This window comes from Drosophila willistoni, chromosome 3R (genome assembly GCF_018902025.1).
Source record: "Drosophila willistoni isolate 14030-0811.24 chromosome 3R, UCI_dwil_1.1, whole genome shotgun sequence".
Lineage (NCBI taxonomy): Eukaryota > Metazoa > Arthropoda > Insecta > Diptera > Drosophilidae > Drosophila > Drosophila willistoni.
This window is the reverse complement of record NC_061086.1, coordinates 1,384,331-1,407,186: the sequence shown is the minus strand read 5'-3', so window position 1 is coordinate 1,407,186 and position 22,856 is coordinate 1,384,331. Positions and strand designations below refer to the sequence as shown.

At 36.8% G+C, this 22,856-nt stretch overlaps 1 protein-coding gene across 2 annotated transcripts; it reads right to left on the bottom strand.

Annotated features, from left to right (window-relative positions):
- Window positions 1–592: 592 nt before the first annotated feature.
- On the bottom strand, window positions 593–21,936 carry LOC6651089 (paired box protein Pax-6). 2 transcript variants are annotated; one of them, XM_002072557.4, is made up of 9 exons: window positions 20,903–21,936; window positions 11,839–12,019; window positions 7,432–7,669; window positions 5,123–5,296; window positions 4,965–5,047; window positions 2,759–3,028; window positions 2,545–2,693; window positions 2,206–2,423; window positions 593–2,144 (listed from the first exon to the last, which is right to left on the bottom strand). In XM_002072557.4, the coding sequence occupies exons 1-9, from the start codon at window positions 21,154–21,156 to the stop codon at window positions 2,050–2,052; spliced, it is 1,662 nt and encodes a 553-aa protein (XP_002072593.2). In that variant the 5' UTR covers window positions 21,157–21,936; the 3' UTR covers window positions 593–2,049. The 2 variants fall into 2 exon arrangements, with proteins under 2 accessions (XP_002072593.2, XP_023036330.1); XM_023180562.2 differs by having other exon boundaries at window positions 4,977–5,047.
- Between the last annotated feature and the right edge of the window lie 920 nt (window positions 21,937–22,856).

Genomic DNA, 22,856 nt, shown 5'->3' with positions numbered 1-22,856 from the left:
CAGTTTTCGGTATGCAAAAAGTTAGGTAAATTCTTTAATTGGGTGATTCAAAAGAGATTAAAAATAAAATTCAAATCAAACTTCAATTTTGTATTAAAACAATTCGACTTATCAATTTAAAATACAGTTAAACCTCGATTATATGGGGCGGTCGGGTCCAGAATCATTACGGAAAATCAACATTCCCGGTACACCAAGAACAAAAAATTTAAGTATTCCATAGTTATATAACTACAAATCCTTAAATCAATTCGCACACAAATATTTTTTGGCCTTACATACATTTGTATGTATACACGGGTTTTTTTATTGATTGCTGACCAAAACGGAAAAACCACAAATTTGTATTGTTATTAAGAAAAACTTATTTGTCTTGCCATGCCGAATAATACCTCTGTCACGGTAAATCAGGACAAAGGGACAAACTCAATTACATTCCCGATAAGAGGGGTGTCCTTTTAATCCAAGTCAGGATAACTGGGGTTCAACTGAAGATTTTTCTATTTGGTGTATCGAAGTAATTACATCATTTTCTAATAATGTACTCCCAAAAAAGTCGCGTTTTTTCAAACAATGCTGAACGAATGAGAAGTACATAATATGTACGATTTTATTAAATCTGTGTTAAGAACATTAGACATACATACATACATACAATACCTTTTTGCATGTATATGCATTCCGGTATGTTACATTAAGTTTCCCTATATATAAATTCGAACCATAAGTTAAATACATACATAAATACATAAATATCCGTTTTTAAATTTAATTCGTAAAACTGAAGACTTACTCTAAGGAGGTGTGTTTGGATGAACTGTCGACGTAATAGTACATATTATTGGAATTTTCGAGTTTCGTTGCAATTTTCGATTATACATATGTATGTGTGTCTGTGTTGTAAAATACCCTAAGTAACCTAAGCTTAAAGTGCATCCGTGCATTTGGGAGAGCTTTCCATTTTAATTGCATTCACAAACGTTCACTGCCGGAAAGAGAATCCGCGAGACTAGTTGAAAACCAGAGGTCCGGACAAGCTTCGACCATGCCGAAGAATGTGTACCCTTGCAATTTTCTATTTTGGTCAATCAGTCGCATAAAGTCTTTAAAGTTTTCCAAAATAAAAATTTCATAATCTTTCCAAAACATGAATTTCGGTTGTGATGAATCACCCTTATTTCATAGTCTGTTTCGATAAGCAATTAATGTATGTTTATACAGGGATACATAAACCGATTTAAGTTCCGAATTTCGACATTGAGGACGGACGGACAATGAATGTTTTAATATTATTAAATATTATATGTTTGAATACATATACGAAAAGTAGCTTTATGCAATGGAATACGTAAATGAAACTCCTAGAGTGTTCCTTGAAAATTGGCAAGAGAATTCTGTTTATTATTTTGGCTTTTCTAGCTGGGTCTCTTATACCATCTGTCATACCATTTTCAAAATGACTGCCCGCTCGATCATAGATTGCAAGCACTTGCAACAAAAGAATTTGATTTTAGATTTGTGCGTAAACATCGAATATGTCGCTTTATCTAATGGAGTGAAGTGAATGTTTAACGTTTAGCACTCTGATTAATGCGGTGCTTGGCCTGCTGAATTCCCAATCTTTTAGAAGACGTCCTGGGGCGCTCCAGATTCACAATGCTATGGCTATTGGTGATGGGAAAGGGTTAGGGGACGTGAGTAGTTCTGGTGAAACTTTTGTGATTCATTATCCGGCTGACAACTCAATCCGGGGCCAATGAACATAGACGTGGGTGCAGACTGAGATGGAGAGATCGGAGGAGAGAGGTCTGGATTTGCAGCTCCTGTCGTTGCTTCTCCGGTGCCGGGGGGCAACGGGCCCATGTTGAAATATATCGATGAGCATGAAGCCATTTGGGGTAATATCATCGGTGGGCTATCGTTGAGCTCTGTGGCATTTTTGCTGGTAGCACTGTGCTGGTGCTGCTCCTGGTGGTGGGCGGCAGCAACAGCAGCTGCGGCAGCAGCCGCCTTTGAGAGCAGATCTGTGGGCAAGTTGAATATTGACGATCACTGAAGACGCGGCCAGTAATTACTGCCCGCTAAGTCCGATACATTTTGCGTAGATATTTGCACTGGCACCGACACGCCGGCAGATATTACTCCTGAAAATATGAATGGGATGTGAGTATTGGCTGTTTACCTCACGCAGAATGCAGCTTCTACCTGTTCCTGTATTCGATGAGGTCATTGCCGCACTATTCCCGTAGACACCACCATGCTGTGGGGGCTGCTGGTGAGCTGCTGAAGGATTGCAAGGAGTGTTCCGGTGATGAGCCGCATATGGAGATCCCAAAGATAGCGGGTCGTGGAACATGTAAGGATAACTGTCACGTTGTTGCAGACACGATGGCGTCATTGAGCCTAAGGTGGAGGTCATAGAGCTGTCGAAAGGTTAAATATAATTAATAGCAAACAAGTTGGTAATTGGTAATGGTAATCATTCGCTCTAAAGGCTCTTAATGGATCATTATCAGTTCTTGCAATATAAGAAGATTTTCTTACTTGTAATTCTCTGCCATGGTTGCGATAGGTTGCGGGATAGACGAGTACATGGTGTTAAATCCAGTATTTAAAGGTAGTCTTGGGGCTACAGCGTGAAGTGGCGGGCTCTCTGAGTTCCCATGCGCTGTGTTTGCTTCGCCACCCAAAATCTGAAATATAACGTAGCCGAGATTAATTAACCTTGAATTTAGATTTCCACGTTGTCAGAACTAACAGTTGGACCATTCGGAGAGTCGGCTAACGTATTGTTTCCCCCGACAATAGCCGACGAAGATTCCTCTGAACCGTTAACAGCTGCCGAGCTGATAAGGCCGGGAGTTCCATTGCCCGTCGGTGCGGCCGTGGTAGATACTGACGTGACCGATGGATTGGGATTATTATTTGTGCTGGTCCGCCCGCTGCTACCTACATTGTCAACAGAACGACGTTGGGTACGCAGTTTTTCCTCCCGGCGCCATTTTGCACGTCGATTGGAGAACCACACCTAAATGCATGCAAAGATCGACATTGTATATTCGGTTGTTCATGGGGACATTGGGGTGATATGTTACTGGCTATTGTAAAAATCAAACAAAAAAATTTTGTGCTAAACAAACCAGGTATGAACTAATCAAAATAATGCAAAGAAATCAAAAATATATGATAAAAGAAACGACAGATTATGAGTTGAGGCATACTAATATATCGGTGGCTATTGAAACCTATGATGAGATAAGATAATTTTTGGGTTAAAAGGGAGTTCATAAAACAGTATGCGAACCCTCAGACGAGAGCAATAACAACACAGTTAACACAAATATGGTACTTTGTCACAATTCGTTCGAGCACATTGATGACTTCTCTCGTTCTAACCCAAGACGGGGTTCGAGTTGAAGCAAACACTCGAAGCCTAATGAAGCTATTGCTGTCGTCCTGTCGTTGACGTTTACTGCGGCTTTAGCTGTTTTATTTAAAGTATTTACAAAGTTGTCGTTGTTTCAAAGCACAACAGCCCAGAGCGGGGAGGTTTGAGTCCCGATTCCCGATTCCGGCGTGATGACAAAGGGGTGAATGAGGATTACAATACTTGTTGTTGGGCTCTAATATTTTCATCATGACATTTATTATTTTGCGTTATTGTAGCCACGACCACTCTTTGCAGTAGCACTTCCCTTCCGAACTCTTCAACACACACTACACCCCATCAATGCGAAAATCACAAGGAGTTTCAAGTGTTTTTACAGTCAAATTGTTTTTATTCACTTATACAAATAATCACAAGCGGAACGTTGAATGTTGCATCCGACTCAGAGACGGAGAATAAAAAAGCATTAATAATAAATATTAAGGCAGCCACAGGGGTGCGGATTGAGGTTGAAACATGCTCCTTTAGGGTTGCTATGTCCTTCTGTAACTCTATTTCTAAAACTGACTCTGACTCCAAATGTGGCTGTGACTCGCGTGGCTAAAAGGCGTAGCAATTGCATTGAAAAATTTAGTTACGAAATTCATCAGCCCTGGGCATATCTCATTGAGTGTTCAAACACAATTAGTTTCCCATTTTAATAATGCTTCAGCGCACCCTACTAACTTGTGTCGTTTGGCGTCAATTTATTTTTTTTTGTCATCTTCAAAAACTTATTATTACATTTTATTATTTAACTATGTCTTTAGAGTTGTTGCTTCAATATTTTCAGAGAGTTACCAAATTGTTGGCATATCATAGAATTTGAAAGAGTGTTTTTTTTTTAAGGTAATATAAAATAATAATATAAAACTTACGATGAGCTACATTTTACTCAGTAAACCAGAAGCTCTTCCTCTTTCTGAAAAGTTGTAATGAGCATAGTGCGTCCAGGTTTTTAACCAAGACCTGGACCTTTACAGATTATCTATTGAAGCACACCCAAATTCTCTAGCCAACGATTTGGCCAGGCATAGATTTAAAGGGCTTCGTCCCTAGATGATAGACAAACATTAAGGGCACACACTGCAAGTTAACACTACTAATAATCAAAAATTAGGCACACTAATGTGGCTTGAAATTGCAATCTTTTAAAACGAGATATGTATTTCATGTGTGGTAAGCGGAGCCTATTGATCAGGGAAATTGAGAATTGAAAAAGAAAATTAACTTCTGATTGTTTGTAATCCTTATAATTGAAATTTCATGAAACGAAGCACAATCTATTATTAGGAAGGTTGTATTCAGGAAGGTTGTGCTAAGAAGGGAATGCCACCATTTTATAGAGAACGGAAGATTTTAAAGCCACTAATTTAATTTTTAAGACCAATCTATGGAGGCCCAACAGTTTGTCTAAAAACCAACTCATTTGTCTATCGTAATGCTTTAAATGAACAAAATTAAGAGGAACTAAAAAGTAATTAAACTCAGGTCGGAAATAGAACAGAATAGAATTAAACGAAACTGAAAGACAAACCTGAATACGTGCCTCTGGCAAACCAATTTTTTCAGCAAGTCGCTCCCGTGCAAAGACGTCCGGATAGTGGGTCCGCTCAAATTCTGGAAAATAAAGATAAGTATTGATAATATTGTTTTCACATTTTAAGTAAATCAAGTATTCCTCCTTCTAGTTACCTTTCTCTAGACTGTCAATTTGTTCATTGGTGAAAGACGTCCGATTACGCTGGAGTTTCCGCTTTAACCGAAGTCTCATTTGAGAGTCCTCATCTCCCGAAGAATTGTGATCGGAGTTACCATCGGAGGTGCTTTCATGAGAATTGGGATGAGACACATCGCCAGGATATAGATCTAGAATTATTAAAAATTGAAAAATGTAATTTTGCACATATGTATCTAACGGATAGAATATCGAAAGTAAAATTATATCTGTATCTGTACCCCCACTATATCCTGTCTATCTTGGTATATACAATTGTATATAGCCATATGGCCCAACATACTTTTGCCAAAAGTAAGCCAATTAAAATTGAACTCTTAGCTGAAACGAAGAACGAATGAAGAAAAGTGCGTGCGCCTGGAATACATATACATACATACATACATACATATGGAGCATTTGTAAAGTAATTTCGCCGATTGCTTATCTCCCATCATTCCGGGAACATCGATAATTTAGTATTCACATGGCTGGGCAAGGACAAGAACGAGGGTAAAGGACATATGTCAGCCCTATAAATCGATCGGCGAGTAAACAAAAACAATCAAAGGCAACAAAGGCAACAGAAGCCAAGGCCCAGTCCCAATCTCAATTAGGTTGAATGACAAATAATAAATGACCAACAAATTAACTGTTTGTTTGTCCTAATGTTTGATCATCTGTGACAAAATACTTTCAATGTTGCAACTCCGAAGGATTTTGGGATGCTGTGCTGATACTGAGGGTTGTTTTCCGGTAGTGCGCAAAGTTTCCTTCGCCCTTCGATACTATTCTATAGTTTAGCGGCCTCTAACATAATTTCTACAAGTGGTCAATGGGTAACTGCAAGTAATTGTTCCATCTCAGAACTTTCACATTTATTGAATGAATGAACTGCTTAGGTATATTCCTGGTATAAATATCCATCTTCCTTCGTGTAGTTGTTTAACATTACTGTTAATTGTTTAATAGTAACACATTATTTTTGGTACTAGGAATTTAAAATATTTCTTTTATGAAAATCAGTATCTTAATCTTTACTGTTGTAAAATGTATAGTTCAGTTTGCGCAGAATTGTTTGTCTGTATGGATTAAAAGCATCATCTTCTACAGCTTGGCTACATGGCTAAACTTGTTTATGTGGAATTCTATATACATATACATATGTCTTGGATTTGGCTAGATCGGATGGCTGAATAAAATCAGTTGGTTAAAAAGGGTGTTTTAGAGCAATAATTTGGTTAATAAACCCGAATGGCGAGAACTGTCTTAAAATAAATAACTTTGCCTTTTTCGAGCGATTGAAATAAAATTGTACAATGGTTACACAATTGTAATTGATCAATATCAAGATCGGACTAATTTTAGATTTTGTTTATACTCATGAAAAAAGGGTATATTAACTTTGGTCGATACCGAATAATAATGTGGCAAAAATGTTCTCTTTTTTTGTTTTTGTTAATTTTTTTTTTCTTTTGGCAAAAATGTTCTTTTTTTTTGTTAATTTTTTTTTTTAACTTAAAATAAATATTGTGATGCTGTACCTTAATTAAAAGGTAATAAATCCACATATAATTTACGATTTTTGGGTTTTTTATTTCACTTAATTTTAATAGAGTTACTTGAGTTAAAATTAGAAACAGATAAAACCAAATATTAATTGATCCACTGTATGTATGTACATTAACTCAGCCTCTGCAGTTACTTTTGATTTTTAATTGAATTTACGTTGTATGTATTCTTTTTTATTCTTCATATACATACATAGGTGTAAAAGTGAAAACCATTTTGTTTATAATATCAACATTCTACCAAATACGGTAATAATTTAACGTGGAGTAAGAAGAGCCGTAAAGCTTGCAATTTCATTGTATGATTGTATGACAGCTACATATGATACAGTCCACAGATGTTGATCAAATTATGGCAAACGGCAATTCACAAAAAAAACAACAAAAGACGAGTAGCGCTAGCTTGGTGAAATTTCGGCTGAAACTGAGTTTTAAATAGTTCCAAAAGACATTTGTCTTTGATTTCTGTGAAACCAACATTTCATTTGGTAAATTTTTAAAAACAAACTGCCTTAAATTTTTTAGAGATTTCTAAGGCACCTCTGTATATGTATGGTCTAGAGGAATTTTTCGTTGATCCAGTTTCGGTAATCCAAAAATAAAGAGACACTTGGACAAAAGTATATCGTTTCTTTTGCTTTCGGAATGTGGGTTTTAGTAAATATACAATTTTTGAGATGCCCCCAGTGATTTTTACGGATTGGAAAGTGACTTACCACGTTTCTGAACATCATCCCGGTTAATTTGCCCTGACAAATTCGTCGGAGTTGGCACCGCTGTGGGCGTTGGAGGCAGAGCTAAATGCGCCGTCGTTGTATTGCTTGGGTACCAAGCCCATCCGCCGGATTGTCCATTGAACATGCGGAGCTTTTCATAGACAGATTCGTTTTGCTGCTGCGCCTGTTGTTCCTTTTGAGACGCCAAATTGCGCAAGACGCGATTTATGGATGAAACCTGCAATCAGAATTACAAAGCAGAGTCCAATAACTTCATGTTTTAGGTATGGGCTTAACTGCTAGCTTGCTCTGGAACATACAAACACTAGAGCATTGCTTAAAAGAGGGCGAGTAGGCTGTACTCGCCCTGTTTGTTTCTTAGACCTAGCCTAACTTACCTACCCTCCTGCAAACACAGCAACGGCGGTAACGACGCGATTGGATTGGCTGGCATGGAAGCGTTGCCAGCCAATCCACGTTCGAGAGCAGGAGAGATATAGCGACTGAATGCTCACTCTACCTCGACCCTCTTCCATGGTAAAACTTTTCACTTTAATCTCGCAATATTACATAGCAGACTTTCGCCCATGGGTATGGTGACGGCCTTACCCTGCACCAAGAATAAAATTCAAATCCTGCTCTTTAAGCGTCCCGAAAAATTCAAGAAAATTACAATGGCCTTCGCATAAAAACAACAAAATCGTACCTATCTGCTCCCAATACTTGCTCTAAAAGTTTGCACTTAAAATTTCTCACATTAGTTCTTAAAGGAACATAAAGTCTGTATACTTGTTTTTACTCGATTAAGAAAATGGGTCTTGTTTTGAATTGGACAGTTTTTGTGGGAGTTATGTCTTTGAGAGGAAATGGAACCAGCGTAAAAATGTTAAAGTCAAAGTTAGCTTACTTTGGCTAATACAAATAGAAGACACGGTTAGAAGTTGTCGTACCTCATTGTTTAATTTTGCTCCATCCACAAGGTTTGATTTTATATTATTGATATTATTATTTAAAATATATTTAATCAAAACAGAAACTTAGTCCCCGCACTATATTTCATTGACACAAAATTGTTTTTTATAAATTTAGTCTTTACTTATATTTATTTATTATCCTACCAGTTTGGTACCCTGTGTCCCATGCAGTAAAAAAATCGATATTTCTGGTCTTGTCTTTTCTCTGCTCAACCGCCCAATCCGCCCATAATAGAGCCTGAGAAACTTTTGTCGAATTCAGGAAAACAGAGGGACATTTGAAAATTAAAGAGGGTCAATTGTTAGATCATAAAATTAGTACAGGGTATCTTTAAGTTGCTCACTGAACTATTTGCAGTGTGCATGCCCAAAAAGGCCACCACTATGACACAATGGCCGGTTGGTTGAAGAAGTGAGATGGATAGATAATTCGTAACAATTGTGGCAATGGCCACCCCTTCTTGCTCCGGTCTGGAAATAAGAATGATGAGCGAGTGTTCTAAGCAAAACAAAATAGCTTTGGAAATAAAGTTGGTGATCAATAAAATTGGGGAAAATGCAGCTCTACTACCATATGTTACATTACATAATTCCGTTTCCGAAGGCATTTCTGGACCTTAATAAATGGTCGGAGGTTTTCCCATTCTATTAAACTGTGTGGTTAATATTGAAGTTGAGACAGAATTGTAGGTGGAGAAGTGGGGTTGCTTCTGGTTCGGTTTTCGGTTTGGGTGAATTACATACAATGTCATTACCATGAACATGGAAAATGCCACTTTGGAGTTTAAGTGTTGCCACGTGTCGATGTCGGACGCGGGCTTGACATTTCTTTGGATGCGGAGGCAGTTTTGTGCACCTCATTTAGGTACAATTGAGATGACGTTACGCTGTAACGGGCGCATAATGAATTACTGGCCATTCTTATTTGTACATAAAGACATCAAAAGACTTCAAAGGATAATCTGCTCAGTGAAAGGGATTCCCATAAGCGGGATATATCTTCAAGTGTGTGGGAGGGAAGGCAGTATGTCTTTGGCCGACAATTTTGCGCTACTCTAATTCGATATTAATTTTTCAGTACTTCGGTACTAAGTGAATGTTGCTGACTAAATCCTAAACCATTAAAAAAGTTATTTGGCATATACGAAAGTTTCTTTTATTTAAAGGAAAGACTTCATTATTTATAATGAAAAATTGTTTTACAATTATTTGTGTTTAAAATTGCGGATTGGTTTACTGATTGGAAAAGTATGCAAAGCTGTAATTTTTACCATAATTATCATGTTCTACTTTGAAATAGGCAAAATACTACTGCTCGCTATGACCATACTCCGACACGACGGCTGGATTCCCTAATCTATTCAACGACCGTCGACCGACTAATCTGAGTACATACACAATTAGAGCTCAAGGCGAGATTAGGTGAACTAGATACCATGTATTTGTTTACCTGATCGAATAATGAAAGTATCTTTTGCGGACAAAAACAAGAGAATATAATGGAAAAAACACACAAGAACTCTAATCCATTTTAAAAGCAATACGGAGGCATTGTTATGAAATTATTTAATCCATTGTGCAGGCTGGCTTACCGTGTGCCGCCTTTGAGTGCGGATCCTGCAGCGTAGTGCGGATCTGCAATCTAGATCGAGCCTTTGGCTCAGCAATGTATCAGCCTCTCCCCCTCCTCCTAATTCTGTAAAGATATGGAACCACATCAATAGCCGCTTTTAGTCCTTGCAAAACATTTGCGATGTTTGGACATACGTACGTACATATACATGTACATAAACGTACATGTACATCCTTAGATTGAATTTAGAAAGAGAAATTCTAAGGAATAGCGTTAGAAGCTACAAATTGTTCTACGAATTGGGCTTTTGCTTATTAAAATATGGAATAGATGTATAAGCTAGCTTGTTTTTTCTAAACGTGCCCATTATGCAAAGATTGTATTGTACTGTATTTAGATTTCTAAGAAGTAAAATTTCTTAATTTGGACAGATATTTGAAGCAGAATGATAAAATGATGGTTGGAATGATTTTATTGCTTAATAACTCATTTAAGGTTAAAGTTAGTTTCCCTTTTTATATATCTAAGCCAAATCAAGGTAAAAATTGGATATGTTTAAGTGTCAAAATTATACCATACTGAAGTTGGAACATCAATATTTACTCATACAATGTTTATTTTGTATTTATGGAACTTTAAAATACGTATGTTTTTTATTTTTAATAAAACTCTTCAGGGGCAGAGTTACCCTAGTTGCTCCCCCTGGATCCGACACTACATTTTTTTAAGTAGCATCTGCCATGGTTTTGTATAAACTTCTCGTCTACATTGTAAAAAAAACTTATTTCTCGAAGGCTATAGCAAAGCTAAGCCTGAACTAATACTAAACTTTTATAGTATGTGCGCAGATCCATGTTTAAAATTTTTGATGGCGGTAATAAAGTGTTTGTACAGTTAAAGGTCGATCGATATAAACTATGCTTGCTGCATATGAAAACGAATAGTATACAAATATTTTACTTGGTGCATCGTATACCAAAGTAGGTACGACGAATTGATTACTTTAGAAACGCATTGAATTTAAGTTGAAAGTTATTGATATAAGTTGACATATATTCTATGAGAATTGTGATTTATGGTCGGCCGACATCAAAGTCATACCAGGCAGGAAAAAACGGGCGGACAGTCCAACAATTTGCCTTAATTAATTAAACTAACATTTAACTGTTGTGTTTTAAACTATTCAAGCAGAAAATACGTTTTCTTTACAATAGACAGGTGCTTTTACACATTTAGGGCATAAACAAAATAATATGTTACACCAGTTCGCCTATAGAGTAGTGGCCATGAATTTATGACTTGATTTTTTGACTTTAGTTCTGATTTCCTTGGCTCCCAAGTAACTCAATGATGTATTTTTCAGTGATTGGTTGGTTATTGAACTCAAATTATCATCGTAGTTCAAGGAAAGAGATACTTTAGTACCAATTAGTGTCTTAAAATTGCATCTGCCAAAACTCCCAAAAATTGGATATAAAATTCGGAATTTTAATTGGCCTTAAGTTTTGCTAGATTTACAAATTCCTTAAAGCCTTTAGAAAAAACATCAGGCAAAAAGGGTTTTTTTGTTCAAAAGCAAAAAACGGCCAAAGCTAACATAAGATGATCACATTTACGGATCATAATCTGAATACAATAACCAATAAATTAGTTCATTGAGTGGGAGGCCAGAAAATCAGAACTAAAATGCGAACATCAAAACGTCCTAAATGCCTGGCCTCAACTGTATATGTATGTAAATAAAAAAAATATTTTGTGATTGCTTAACTGATCGGAATACGTTTAGTATGCTTATACTCACTAAATAGAAGCAATAATGTACAAGTATATACACGTGTGTGAATAATGTATGAAACTTACACTTGGAATATTATCACTATTACAAACTTGCTCCGATAAAAGTCTATCGCGAATTTCCCATGCAAATATGCTAGGACATTCGCGTTTGTAATCTGCGATTTTTTGCACCACGGGCGTTGTGGCCACGCGGGGTTTTGAACCTCCTATCGCTCGGGGCTTAATTGATCCTGTTTCGTAGTACCTGAAAAAAAACAACAAACTCGGTCAGATCTGGTCGAATTGGAAAATTATAATAAATATAAAAAGAAATTGAAACATTTAAATCTTATACAAATGTATGTTGGGTTTTATTTAATTAAAATTTAATTTTAGTAATTTAAAGGAATATGTTCTTTAAGAGGATTGACCCATGTGAAAAATATGATCAATTGATTTTGGTTTTGGTCGACATGATATCTTGAAAACGAAATTCTTATCTCCTACGAGCTTACATTTATACCATACACCCATAGGGTGAAATGGTATATTAAAGTTGCCAAAATGTATGTAACAGGCTTCCTTCTGTCTGTGACATACATCAAGTATATGTATTCTTAATCACTGTAATGCCTACGGTGTTCAAATTTATTTAAATTTTTTCCACGCCCCTTACGCCTCCGCAAATCAAATAAAACTGATTTTCTCAAAAACCATACTATGTAGTTATAGTCACCAAGTTTGGAATGTGTACTGGCTTAGAACTCGCGTAGATTTTGATTTTTCAAAATTTTGCCACGCGCACTTCCGCCATCGAAAATTAAATAAAACTCATTTTCTCCAAAACCAACAAAGCTTGAACCACTAAACTTGATATTTAGATTTCTTTGGTAAAACTGAATGCCTGTCTCAATTTTTGGAGTATAGGAGCCGTAGGCTAGTGGCGGCGCTAGAGTGCTCGTTTGTTTTTGTGAGCGTGAGCTGGAGTGAGTAAGACATGTAAAACGAATTTAATAGACATTGGTGTTCGAAATTTAAAATATCTGTTCACCTGGTGGATGGTATACCGAAGTCGGCAAGACAATCTACTTACTTAATTTTTCATACCCTTGCAAAAAGTGTATATTAATTTTGGTCAGAAGTGTGCCACGCTTAGAAGAAAGCATCTCCGACCATATAAAGTATATATATTCTTGATCAGCATGACGAGACGAGTTCATATAGCCATGTCCGTCCGTCCGTCTGGATCAACGCAAACTCCTCCTAGACTGTTAGAGATACAGAGTTAAAATTTTGCATGTAGGCTTGTATATACTGCAGGGGTTGTATATCTCTATGGCTATAGGTAAGGAAAGAGTTACAAAAAAAGTTGCAAGGGTATACAAACTTTGACGCGGTCGAAGTTAGCCCCGGCCCTCTGGCTTTTATTTTGTTTTTACATATTTTCACAATTAGAACTAAAGCTCTCAGCTATAGTTGAAATATATGGTTACATTATGACCTGTTTGTCAAATGTATGTATGGTTTATGTCAAACATTGGACTTATATATTATACATTAAAATGTTGTTTTTCGGAATCGTGTTGACCAAGGGAGTGTATATTTTTCCACACTGCATCACCCAAAGTTTTCAATTTATTAAAATGAAACAATTCTCAATATTTAATATAAGAATTAATTAACTAATTATTAAAAATTCAAAGTTCTAACTTTTAAAAGCTTTTTAAATATCCTCAACCTATACGGAGCAAGAGATTGTCCTACAATATGTGTACACTGTACAAACCTGTGTATGTGTGTATGTTTAGATATCAAGTTACTAATGATTATAATTTAATTTAAATTCATTTTTCTAGCGGATGCTATTTTCCACCCAGAACATAAGAATCGACAAGCGTGTCAGACATTGCCAAATTTCAAATCGGATAGAACCATCTGATTTGATACATAAATCTGTGTTCAACATTATCAGTAACCTCACGTCGGACAGAATTTCTTTTCCTATTTTCAGCTTTCTTTCTAACTATTCCTTCTATAAATCGGTCACTTCTCATAGTACAAAACGGAATTTTAAAGTCGCCAAAATGTATGTTAATTAAATACATATGTATATATATTCTTGATTAGCATCAACAGCCTAGTCGATCCAGCCATGATTGTCGTTTGTCTGTTTAAACACCTAGATTTCAGAGACTATAAGAGTTAAGTTATATCGTGTAGTAGTAAGGAGGACAAATTTGATTCAAAATCAAAATATTACAATAAAAGTTGGGATATTGATTATATTACAATATTAATATTATATATTAATAATATAAATCGAACTTAGCCGGCTCGAGATAAATCTTACAAAAGAAGATTATTTTAAAGGCAACACACAAAAAGATGAGCAGGTTGTCTGTATAGCTATTTCAAGAACTACCAAGTTTTATCATCAGCAGACTTTGCTAAAGAACTCCAGAATTGGTCTTCGGTATTGTAGGCTTCACCAACTTTTTTCGCTAAGTTCGATTTAAATTTCAATAGGTCGTAATCTAACCAGATATTAATAATATATTAATAATATACCAGAGGGCCGGGGATAACTTCGACCGCGTCAAAGTTTGTATACCCTTGCAACTTTTTTGGTAACTCTTTCCTTACCTATAGCCATCAAAATAGAAAAACGTTTTATCTAAAAAGGCTAATATTTGCGAAAGAACGGCCTACAATCTTAGTATATGAAATAACGAAGATTTGATCAAAGTCACTGTTTTCCAGCGATCGTTCCTATGGGAGCTATATGATATAGTAACCCGATATTTATCAAATTCGGCACAGTCATTAACAGATATACTAAACTAACAAATATTTAATTTAAAAGCAATCGCGTCAAAAGTAACGAAGTTATTGACAAAAGTCACTGTTTTCGAAAGATCGTTTCTATGGGAGCTATATGATATAGTCACCCGATCTTGATCAAATTTGGCACAGTCGTTTTGATGTGTAATTAATTCACCAATATGAAATTTCATGACAATAGCTCAGAAAATAACAAAGTTATTGAGAAAAGTCACTGTTCGTGACTTTGCCATTTGTATGGGAGCTATATGATATAGTGATCCGATCCGGCTGAATCCGAGATATACAACGCCTGCAGTATATACAAGCCTACATGCAAAATTTCAGCTCTGTAGCTTTTACGGTCTAGGAGGAGTTTGCGTTGATCCAGACGGACGGACAGACGGACGGACGGACGGACGGACGGACGGACGGACGGACGGACGGACGGACATGGCTATTTGAACTTGTCTCGTCGTGCTGATCAAGAATATATATACTTTATATGGTCGGAAATGCTTCCTTCTATGCGTTGCACACTTCTGACCAAAATTAATATACCCTTTTTGCAAGGGTATAATAATATATATTAGTAATATATAATATACAGTGCTTATCATAATGATAAGACACGTCGTTTTTCACACATATTTTCTAAAACACTTTAGTTTTCCAAAATTTTTTTTTAGAAATATATTCAAAATTAGAATGCGAATAAGATTAATGTCATTTTTCAATAATATTTTTCAGATATATATATTTTTTTTAAGAAAACAAAAAAAATAGGGTTATCAACCATATCAAAATTATAAGACATATTTCAATTTAAGCTTAAAAATAAAAAACAAGTAGAAATTTCCTTAATATTTTTTAAATTAATAATTAATTGCATTTCCCTGCGCTCTTCCGACTTCAAAAATACGCTTTTTCATCGAATCCGAAAGAGTTTTTAATAACTGATCCTCTAGAAGACCCCATTCTCTGATAATTGCTTCCTTAAGGTCGGTTATGTTGCCGTAAACCTGGTTTTCTTTATAAACACGTCTTGCCAAAATACGCCAAATGTTCTCAATTGGATTTAGATCCGGAGAGCATCCTGGCCAGTCCTCTTTGAAAAATATAATGGCTCTTTTCGTAAATCTCGCCAATAATGGCGATATCCATCCGGTCCGTCCAGATTTAATTTTTTCTCATCAGAAAAAATAACCTTTTATACAAAAAAGAACGGTACTTCACAAGTAAGCTTTGATAAAACATGTTTTTTACCGAGTCCCAGTTTGTCTCTAAGTTTCTAATCGCGAAATCGATTCTGGCGGCTTTGTGTCGTGAAGTCAAATGGGGTATCTTCTTAAGCACACCTCGTACAATATTTTTTGATTTATTTAAAGTGCGCCAAACAGTCATAGCCGACACTTTCTTGCCGGAAATCGAAGCAAGTTGGGCACATGATATTGTCGAGTTGCTTGCTTTATTAAGAATGTACCGTTTTTCACGGTCACCAAGAATCGGAAATCGACCTGTACTCCGCCTTTTACCGTAACTTTCCGGATTTTTTAAAAAATTGGCGATTGCGGATCGACTACGGCCAATTTCACGGGAAATTCGGGCAATAGTCCAACCTGACTTGGAAAATGCTAAAATAGAGCCCTTTTCTTCAGGACAAAGCAGTGTAGATCGCCCCATTTTGTTTTAACTCAAAATTCTAGAGGTAAATCAATAATAAACACCAAAAAAAAGTCTATCCTATCTCTTTCACTTCACTTTTTGTAATGTGTCTTATAATTGTGATACGCTTGCAAGCAAGCAAATATCATACATATTTCTGGAAAAGTAACGGTACATACAACGGTAAGCACTCTATATTAGTAATATATATTAATATACCAAATTCTATTGTGTATAGTGACTAGGTGGGCATATGGCCATAAGGTTGGTGGCGACACTAGAGTGCTATGTTTTTGTAAGAATGAGCGAGACATGCTAAATTCCATACATTTAAGCAGTACATAATTTCAATTGGTGCATGGTATACCAAAGTCGGCTAGGCGACATACTTACTTCATTTTACCAGCAGTTACTTATTAGGAAATTCGCCAACTTCGATATAGCATGTACCTAGTGAAACAACTATTTTAAAATAGGCAGCCCTAATGGCCCACTTAGTGAAAAACGTTTATAAGTATAATTTGCCTATGGTGAGTTTGATTTAAATGAAAGGGTGTGTCGATAGGTATTAACAACAGCAAAGAGTGTAATAAATTTATATCATAGATAATAATTGTGGAAGGCAAAAGGGCAAATTCGAACTTAAATGAAACCAAAAGGCCGGGGCTAGCTTCGACCGCTCCTATGTTTGTATACCCTCGCAAGTTTTTATACCATTGCAAAGGGTATTATAAAATTGGTCAAATGTTTGTAACACGCAGACGTTTCCGTTTCCGCCATCTTAAAAGCTATTGGGATGATATATACAGGGCCGCAGAGAGAAAATCATGGCCCGGGTGTTCGGATCCCCTACTTCCCTTCAAATAAATCCGCTATTTTCGACTGTGATGTGATGTATCGCGGGCCCTTCTGAAAACTGCGGGCCCGGGGGAAACCCACCCGTCACCAAGAATTTTAATGTTCTATATATCCGTTTTTGTTCACAAATGATCTTGATGAAATTGGACATAGTCATATTAAACTGACTTATATTAATTTTTATGACAATCGCGTCCAAAGTAACGATATTATTGATAAAGTCACTGATTTCGATGATCGTTTCTATGGGAGATATATATGATATAGTATAGTATAGTTAGTATACTTTTTTTGCAAGGGTAAAAAAAGTGAGTACAAACCAAATTTGATGTCTCTAGCTGTTATAGTTTTAAAGAAAATCACTATTTTGAAAAATGAAATAAATTTGAGTCTGCAAACAAGTCCAGCTTTTATAGTTTTTGTTGATACGGACGGAGAGATCGACTCCGATTCGTGTGAGAATGTATATATACATATATTTTATTGAATTATGCATCTCAACTTACAAGTAAAATAAAACTTCTGAATTAAGCACTGATGGATTGATTTAGGGTCTCGTGCACTGATAATCGAGGTTTAGGTGTGTAAACTGGCTGAAGAATCGACATAATTGCCCTTCACTTAAGTAAAAACAGCGGATTAACCATTTTTAAAATTTCTTTTGGTCTAGTTTATAATGCACTGGCTTCCAACCGTGAGAATTATATTCTTCTTAAATTTGCTTATTGCATAAGGATCCTTTGAAAAAATTACTAGTTTGAGTGGACAAACCTTCACACGAAATAAGAATTAATAGTTATACCGTTATACCTAATAAATTATGACCCATGAGTGGCATTGACTTTGTTATACACATAATAAAGGGATGACATTGATATTATTACAAGATGATATGTATGGATGGAATGGAAGGCTCGTCAAAAAGAACAAGATTCTAACTTCGAAATCGGTAACGACTGAGAAAATAATCTATATTTTATATCTATGTAAAAATGTCCTAAGGTCCTTTGGGTCTGAGTTTTATCGTCCTGTGTAATTGATTATAATTGTTACACAATATCGATGCATTATGTTTCAAAAACTGATTAAAAATGTCCAGTAGTTTTACCCTTGCAAAAGGTTCAAATTGCATGCACTGCAAGCATTGTATGTATATCTCTGATTCAGCCGAATCGGACTGATATATTAAATAACTCACATTAAAATGATCGGTCAAAAACAATGACTTTTCTCAATTACTTTGTGATTTTCGAAGCGATATAGGCGACATAAATTTCATATCATGCACTCATAGGGTGAAATGCTATGTTAAAGTCGCCAAAATGTACCATTTTCGATCTCACAAAATATACATATTCTCAATCAGGATCAACCGCCGCGTCGATCTAGCCACTACGGACGGACAGACAGACAGGTCGACCCGGCTGTTGATGCTGATCTAAAATGAACTCTAATATACCATTTCACACTATGTGTGATAAAAAATCGGATCACTATATCGTACAGCTCCAATACAAACGGCAAAGTCACAAACAATGTCTTTTTATACCATACACCCATAGGGTGAAATGGTATATTAAAGTCGCCAAAATGTATGTAACAGGCAGAAGGAAGCATCTCCGACCCCACAAAGTATATATATTCTTGATCAGGATCAACAACCGAGTCGATCTAGCCATGTCCGTCTGTCCGTCCGTCCGTCCGTCTGTCCGTCCGCCCGTCTGTCCGTATGAACACCTAGATCTCGGAGACTGTAAGAGCTAGAGCCACCAAATTTGGTATGTAGACTCGTGTAGTATGTAGAGTGATCAAGTTTATTTCAAATTTTTGCCACGCCCCTTTCCGCCCCCGCAATTTAAAAAAAGCGTTTATCTCAAAAACTATTCCAGCTAGAGCCACCATATTTGGTATGTATATTCGCTTAGTAAATGCACACATTTTGTATGTATGAAAATTTTGCCACGCCCTTTTCCGCCCCCGTAATTTGAAAAACTTGATTATCTCCCGTATTTTTTTACCTTATGCAACCAAATTTGGCACACTTAAATTTAATACTAATATCTAGCAAAATACCAAAGTTGATCAAAATCGGACAAAAAACACTCGATTTATGCATATAAACGTTTTTCCATAAGGCCGGAGTTGGCCGTTGGCTGGTGGGGGCGCTAGGGTGCTCGTCTGATTGAGTGAGCGAGATACTAAGATATGATTGTAAGAAGCATGTGAAAATGCATTTGTTTAATACAGTTGAAATATTTGCTTTACTGGTGTATGGTATACCTAAGTCGGCGAGACGACTTACTTACTTCATTTCTGAATAACTTCGTTATTTTTTTAGCTTTCATCGTGATATTAATATTAGAAAGTTTATTACACCTATAAACGACTGTGCCAAATTTGATCAAGATCGCTCGACTATATCATATAGCTCCCATAGGAACAATCTGTGGTAAATAGTGACTTTGTTCAAAAGCTTCGTTATTTCCTATGCTAAAAGTGTCGTTCTTTCGCAAACATTAAACTTTTAAACGTTTTTCCACTTTGACGGATATATGTTGGGAAAGAGAAACAAAAAACTTGCAAGGGTAAACACTCTTTGACGCGGTCGAAAATTAACCCGGCCCTCTGGTTTAAATTAAAGTTGTGCAGTAATTACACCTTGAACTCTAATACACTATGTAGCTTCTTGGAAAATACGTTATTTAGTTTTATTTTTCTCTATCTTTATCCTTTAAATTGCAAAGTACCCAGGATACAATTTAGGGATTGTATTGTAGAATGTTATGTAAATTATCCAGAATGATTTAATGAACAGACACGTTTAAAACTGTTATGTTTTAGACTTATTTCGATGTTTATAAAGCAGATAAGGAGACGTTTCCGAGTATATATACATTATACATTTTTGATCAGCATGAGAAGCCGGGTTGGTGTACTGAAGACCCTATGTCCGACGGTACGTATTAACTTAACTTAATAAAACTTTAGCTAACTTATATATGTAGGTATATAGTTAATACTTTGACTTTGAACGAAGCTGGTTAATGATTTCACACACACATGGAAAAACTACTGTTTCGAAGATAATTAGAATAAAATATATGGTATATACATATATCCATAAATCACAATTTAACCAATTTGTAAGAATTTATATTTTTAAATATCGATGGTAGAGATGATATGGAGATAGTCACAAAGGTTACCAGAAGAAACTTCAACCTGATTTAAATGAAACTCTCACACATTTATCACATTTATCAATGGAACGATAGTCATCTCAGTGGATGTTTTTCTAATTTTCGGTGGGGGCCCTAATATACATATGTATGTATGTATATTTTCGAATTTGTTCGTCATTGTAAAGTTATGTGCAATCATGCTTAAATATCCAGCGCCATGATCAATTTTAGGTTTATTTATGAGCTTTACTATACGTCTGTTTTTTGCTTTGAAAAGTTTTTTATATTTGACTGCTTTGTCTGAATGCAGTCCACGGAAGTTTTGGATATAGACTTGTTCCATTTTTACAAGGTCACATCTTTTTGATACACTCTTCAAGGGGTTTGTTGACGCACCGACTTTGGTCTGCCTTGCTTCAAGAGTAATAGATTAAGATCGCTTTTAAAGTAATGACACGAATATCATATTAAAAAGGGACACCTGTCGACCAACAATATGCATATGTTGAAAGCAAAGATGTATTTATATTGTTTAATTGGATTTGAATTGAGTTTCGTTATGGGATTCCCCCCATTCGGTTTGACACGGTTTGTAAGAGCTGAGAGGTCCTAAAATTCCTTACCTGCCCAAAATTTTGCTGACGCAACCATTGGAGACTTGAAGTATACGGGATATATCACAAGGCCGAGCACCCGAGTGCGCCAATTCGACGATCTTCTGCCGTGTGGAATCCGGCAGTGGTCGTCCATTCACATACACTCCGCCCAGCTGATTGATACCGCTATGACCAGCTGTGGAGCAACCGAAAAGCGCGCTCTGGCCCATTCCCGATGAGTGGGGATGGCCATGCATTATGTGTTCTGTGGTTAGCATCATTTTGATGTCTTGAAGTTATTTAACGGTTTGCGTTAAATTTTTGAATTGTTGCGTCGGAGGATCGTTGCCGATTTATGCTTTGGGTTCTCAACCCTATATTATTAGGTATGGGTATCACTGCCGCTGATAGGGCGAGGTTCTGTCACTGGAACTGTTAAAGTGCCAGAGAATGGTATATCATTTCGTTGTTGTTGATTTTTGTACTTGCTTCACTTCTCCACTTGCTTAACTCTTATATATATATATATATTTATGTATATATGCGTTTATATAATTCTTGATTTCGATTCCACTTTCGGTTGCGGTTTTCGTTTGTATTTCGGCGGGCTTTCTTTGTACTTGTCACCAGTTCGTTGACGTTTGGATTTTTCTCGTTCACTCGCGCGGATCGCACTTTTGAATTTGGTCCCTTTGGATCGCGTTGTCGTTGACGATTCCGTTCCAATCGATCAGCCGTAGGTGCTGCAGGTGCTGTGCAGGTCCGCCAGCGACCCGGCGGCGACGCCACGGACTGTGAACTTGTATCCTTCTTTGGCACTATAGATTGATAGTTTTGAAAGTTTTGCTTTCGACGCGATCTCAAAACTCGCGGCGGTAGCGGTAGCGGTGGCGTGGCGGAGGCGACGCCGGCGTCAGCCTTAGCTCGTTCTGGGACAAAATGTTGCACGACTAACTGGTTTCAGTCGGTGACGGTGACCGAGCGGTGGTAGCAGCGCGCACTTAGCCAAGCGAAACGATAATGAGCTCTCATGCGAAAAAACACTGGCAGCAGGAACAGCAACGGCAACAGCAAAGTCGTCAACGCGCCGGCCATTTTGAGCGAGCTCCTCAGTCCGTCTCTTTCGCTCCCAAGGGTTTTCAATGGCGTTCAATATGTGTGGAGGCGGGATGGCTGCAGTCTTAGCGTTCGACGAATAGGATTGCATTGAATGGGGGATGCTTGTACGAGTGTGACGAGCACGGCGCTTGTGTAATACAACGACGCAGAATCAGCAATTGCTCTATGTGTTGGTGAGAGGGGAAGCCAAGGAGTTCCCTGTGGCACTCCTAGGCATTTATAATCACTGGAACTTTAACTTTATGAATTCACGATGATAATAACGTTTGCAAATAAAACTACATATGTGTATGTATTTCTATGTTTGTGTAGATGAACCATTTCCATTTTCATACCAAAACCCGAACCGACGGCTGCGTAAATACTTGCGTAAGTGTAAGTATGTACATATGTAGGTATGTACACACGTATGTATGTATGTAAATTGAGTATGTAAGTCTACATATGTACATGCGTTTTGTTTTTGCTTGCCCTTTGTTTGCATACATGTGTCTACATCTGCCAACAACATACATACATACATACCCATGTATGTGCGGTCGGACGATTATATACATACATATATACACATACACGACATACATATATTTTTCAGCCCATTCTCATTCAGTATCATGCAGCCATTACAACATTTTGCTTTGTTGAAGACCACGAACCAGGAAAGCAACCGAGAAACCGAAAATGTGAGATGGTGGGAGGAGTCTGGGCTGGCCGCAAATAGGGGACCGAAAAAAGGGGTCGGAGTCGAGGACGAACAACTAAGTATAATCAACAAAGAGCTTCTAAATAAATATACATATGCACTTCTATATACATACATATGTAGGTATGTATGTATATCTATATAAATGTACATTATTAA

What these genes read in the sequence shown, in the direction of transcription:
- LOC6651089 (XM_002072557.4), bottom strand. Translation starts at nt 21,156, where the DNA reads ATGATGCTAACCACAGAACACATAATGCATGGCCATCCCCACTCATCG. An exon ending in ATAGTGATAATATTCCAAGT is followed by an intron (nt 7,670 to 11,838) that starts GTAAGTTTCATA and finishes TTCTGATTGCAG; the next exon opens with GTTTCATCCATAAATCGCGT. An exon ending in ACCATGGCAGAGAATTACAA is followed by an intron (nt 2,424 to 2,544) that starts GTAAGAAAATCT and finishes ACCTTTCGACAG; the next exon opens with CTCTATGACCTCCACCTTAG.